At 42.9% G+C, this 3,437-nt stretch overlaps 1 protein-coding gene across 1 annotated transcript; it reads right to left on the bottom strand.

Annotated features, from left to right (window-relative positions):
• Positions 1-806: 806 nt before the first annotated feature.
• On the bottom strand, positions 807-1,137 carry LOC307178939 (bolA-like protein 3; the record flags this gene model as incomplete). Its single annotated transcript, XM_079907619.1, is given in 3 exon segments — positions 807-1,034; positions 1,036-1,056; positions 1,060-1,137. Coding segments are annotated over 3 exon segments (327 nt in total).
• Positions 1,138-3,437: the final 2,300 nt, after the last annotated feature.

Here is a 3,437-nt window from a genome sequence, read left to right as displayed (position 1 = left end):
ACATACATTTAGAACTACATCAAACGGTATTGTAATTTTTGCTTTGATAATCAAACATGTTTAGAAAACTCAAGAGAAGGGAAACTTATAGTATTTATCCACATTTTTGCTCATTGTATTCTTTCTTCTTTCCTCATGTTCCAAGGTTTTTTTTTGTTTAGTAGCATCCTTTCTCTTTACAGAAGTTTTTAAGCCTTTCTTTTAGGGTAGGTCTGCTGGGGACAAGTTCTCTTAGTTTATTTTCACTGGAGAATGTCTTGATTTCCCTTTAATTAAAGAAGGGCATTTTTGCTGGGTATAAAATTTTGGGTTAGGCAGCCTTTTTTTCAGCACTTGAAGAACATTGTGTCACTTCCACTGGCCTCCATAGTTTCTGATGAGAAATCTACTATTATTCTCATTGCTTTCCCCCAGTATTAACATATCATTTTTCTCTGGCTGCTTTCAAGATTTTGTCTTTGTCTTTCGCTTTCAGAAGTTTATTTATGGTGTGTCTTGTATGGCTTTTTCTGTATTTATACTCTTTGGGTAAAATTAGCTCCTAGAATCTGAAGGTTTATGTCTTTTGTCAAACCTGGGAAGTTTTCAACCACTCTTTCTTTGAATACTTTTTTTTTGTAATGAAAAAATTTTTTAATTGTCGCCTTTAATTAACATCTAAATAGATACCATATTCTTCTATAATTACAATATGGAAATGTCTATGAATAAAATAGATAAATTTTTTGTCATATGCCTAGGAAAGAATGGTGGCAATAAGATTCATCCAAGGTTTCAGCAGCAATATCTATGTAGCCAGGACGTGGTCAGTGTCTGGGGACAGAGGTAAATATCCACAATCCATGCATACATTTGATCTTTTCTTTTAGTGTCTGATTTACCATCTGGTGCTGCTGGACAGTTCTCTTCTTAAATTCTTCCGATTTGACTTGAATTTCATACATTGTCCTACAGTCTCCTGAAATGTCAGTGACTTTGATAGCTGTAGCTCGAGGAAACTTTTCTTTGAGAATTTGGGTCTCTTTGATCTCCCCCCTCAGTCTGCAAGGCAAACATTCACTGGGCACAGTGGAGAAGAGGAAGCTGGCAGGTTCCACAGAGCAGAGGTGCTGCCAAGGCCGAGCTCCATGCTGCCATGCCCGGCTGATGTGGCCTGCTGTCTTAGGTCGCCGTGTCATTCTTTGAATACTTTTCAGTCCTGTCCTCTTTCTCCTCTCCTTCCAGGACTCTGGTGAAATGAATGTTAGGTCATTTGTTATAATCCCACAGGACCCTGAGGCTCTACTAGTTTTTCAGTCTATTTTTCTCTCTATTGTTCAGATTGGGTAATGCCTATTGTCCTTTCTTCCAGTGCACTAATTATTTCCTCTTTCTTCTACATTCTGCTCTTAAGTCCAACTACTGAGTTTGTTTTTTTGGTACTGTATTTTTCAGTTCTAAAATTGCCCTTTGGTTCTTCTTTATATCTTCTGTTTCTCTGTTGAGATTCTTTCTTCCCCTCATTTATTTCAAATGGGCTTGTAATTGCTCATGGAAGCATTTAAAAAGTGATGAGTGCTTTAAAATCTTTGTCAGATAATTCTGACATTTTTTTCATATTGTTGTTGGCATCTGATTGTCTTTTTTCTTTTTCTTTTTTTTTTTTTTTTGCAGTACGCGGGTTTCTCACTGTTGTGGCCTCTCCCATTGCAGAGCACAGGCTCCGGAGGCGCAGGCTCAGCAGCCATGGCTCACGGGCCCAGATGCTCCGCGGCATGTGGGATCTTCCCGGACCGGGGCACGAACCCGTGTCCCCTGCATCGGCAGGTGGACTCTCAACCACTGCGCCACCAGGGAAGCCCCTGATTGTCTTTTTAAATTCAGTTTGAGACCTTTCTTTTTTGTGGTATGATGATGACTTTTTATTGAAACCTGGGAATTTGCATTATCTTAGGAGATTCTGGATCTTACTTAGACCTTTTGTTTTAGATGGTTTTCTCTGCCACTGCTCTAGTAGGGGAGGGGGGATGCTGCCATTAGTTTTGAGTTCACACATTTTGCAGTTCTGTTTGGTGCACACACATTTAGGATTGATACATCTTGGTGAATCAACATTTTTATTATGATATAATGTCTCTGTCTCTGATAATTTTCTTTGCTCTGAAGTCTATTTTATCTGATATAGTCTACCTCCAAGTTCCCCACTCTGTTGCCTTTGGAGGAAATAGGATCCTTACTACTTTTGGGTGTGGGTAGGAAAACTGGCTCCCCATGTGGGCACCACTGATACCGTGATGACGTGGCCTTGTTTGCTGGGTGATGATGAAAGTCTTGATTCCCCACTAGGCCTGCTTTGACTCCATCAAGAATGGGAGGGGTGTTTTTGTTACTGGCAAGAGAGAGGTGAAGTTCAGGCTCCCCACAGTCTCCACTGACACTGTTGGGAGAGGGAGCCCAGTGGGGATGAAGATCCTGTTTCCATACCTGTCCTTCTCTGACATTACCTCAGTGGGGACTCCGGGGTTCCTTGTTATAGCCTCTTGAGGATGGAAGTCTAGACTCCCCCATTTGGTCTTTGTGGGTATGGGTATGAGTGGGGCCAGAGTTTTTTTTTGTTTTCTTTTCTTCTAGTGTTTGGGTGGAGTAGACTGGTTATTGTATAAAAGTTTTTGGTCTTACTAAGCTGCCCCTTTCTTTGTCCTTTGACTAGAGAGATCAGGCTTTTGTTGGGGCTTTTGTTTTGTGTCTGTGCCTGTTGTAGCTTCCAGATTTTTGACTTCTTCTCTTCCAAGTCTAACATATATGAAGCAAAAGGAAAACCAAGGGAACTGACTACATTTCTTGGGTCTTGAGGTCCTAACCCAGTCTGCCTCTGGGACCAGTGAGCAGCCTCCCTTCTCTGACCACTTCACCCCTGAGGTTTGTTCTCTGTCCTTTGGCACATGGCCTTTGGTGCTCATTCATTTATTCATTTACTCTTTCATTCAACAAAACTGGCTCTGTGCCTGTTCCCGCAGATACGGTGACTAAAAGATCTTAAGTTATAGTTAGTGGAAGAGACAGTAATCACAGTGTCTGAGTAGACCCTATAATTTCCCCTGGCTGGCCTTGCCTTGTCCTGGAGGAGGAGGTTCTAGGGGACAGGGTCTGGGCCTTGCTTCTCCTGCCCAGGATGAGATGGGGCTCCTGGTCACAGTCCCAGTGGGAGACAACTGGAGGTTTGGCCCCATCAGGACACACTTACTCATGTACTGAGCGTCTGCCACTGGGCACACAGTGAGCCCACACTGGGCAGGGATGTGAGATGAGAGAGGTGAGGCCAACTCCTGGCAGCTCCAGGCCTGGGCAGGACTGGGACAAGGCTGTGGAAACAGTTAATGCCTTGAAAGCTCACACTCGAATGGAAGATGCGGGTGCTAGTGGTGGTGGGGGATCAGGATATGGCTTCCTCAAGAAGG

This window comes from Stenella coeruleoalba, assembly GCF_951394435.1.
Source record: "Stenella coeruleoalba genome assembly, chromosome: 20".
In the NCBI taxonomy this organism is placed as follows: domain Eukaryota; kingdom Metazoa; phylum Chordata; class Mammalia; order Artiodactyla; family Delphinidae; genus Stenella; species Stenella coeruleoalba.
This window is presented reverse-complemented; position numbering and strand designations above follow the sequence as displayed.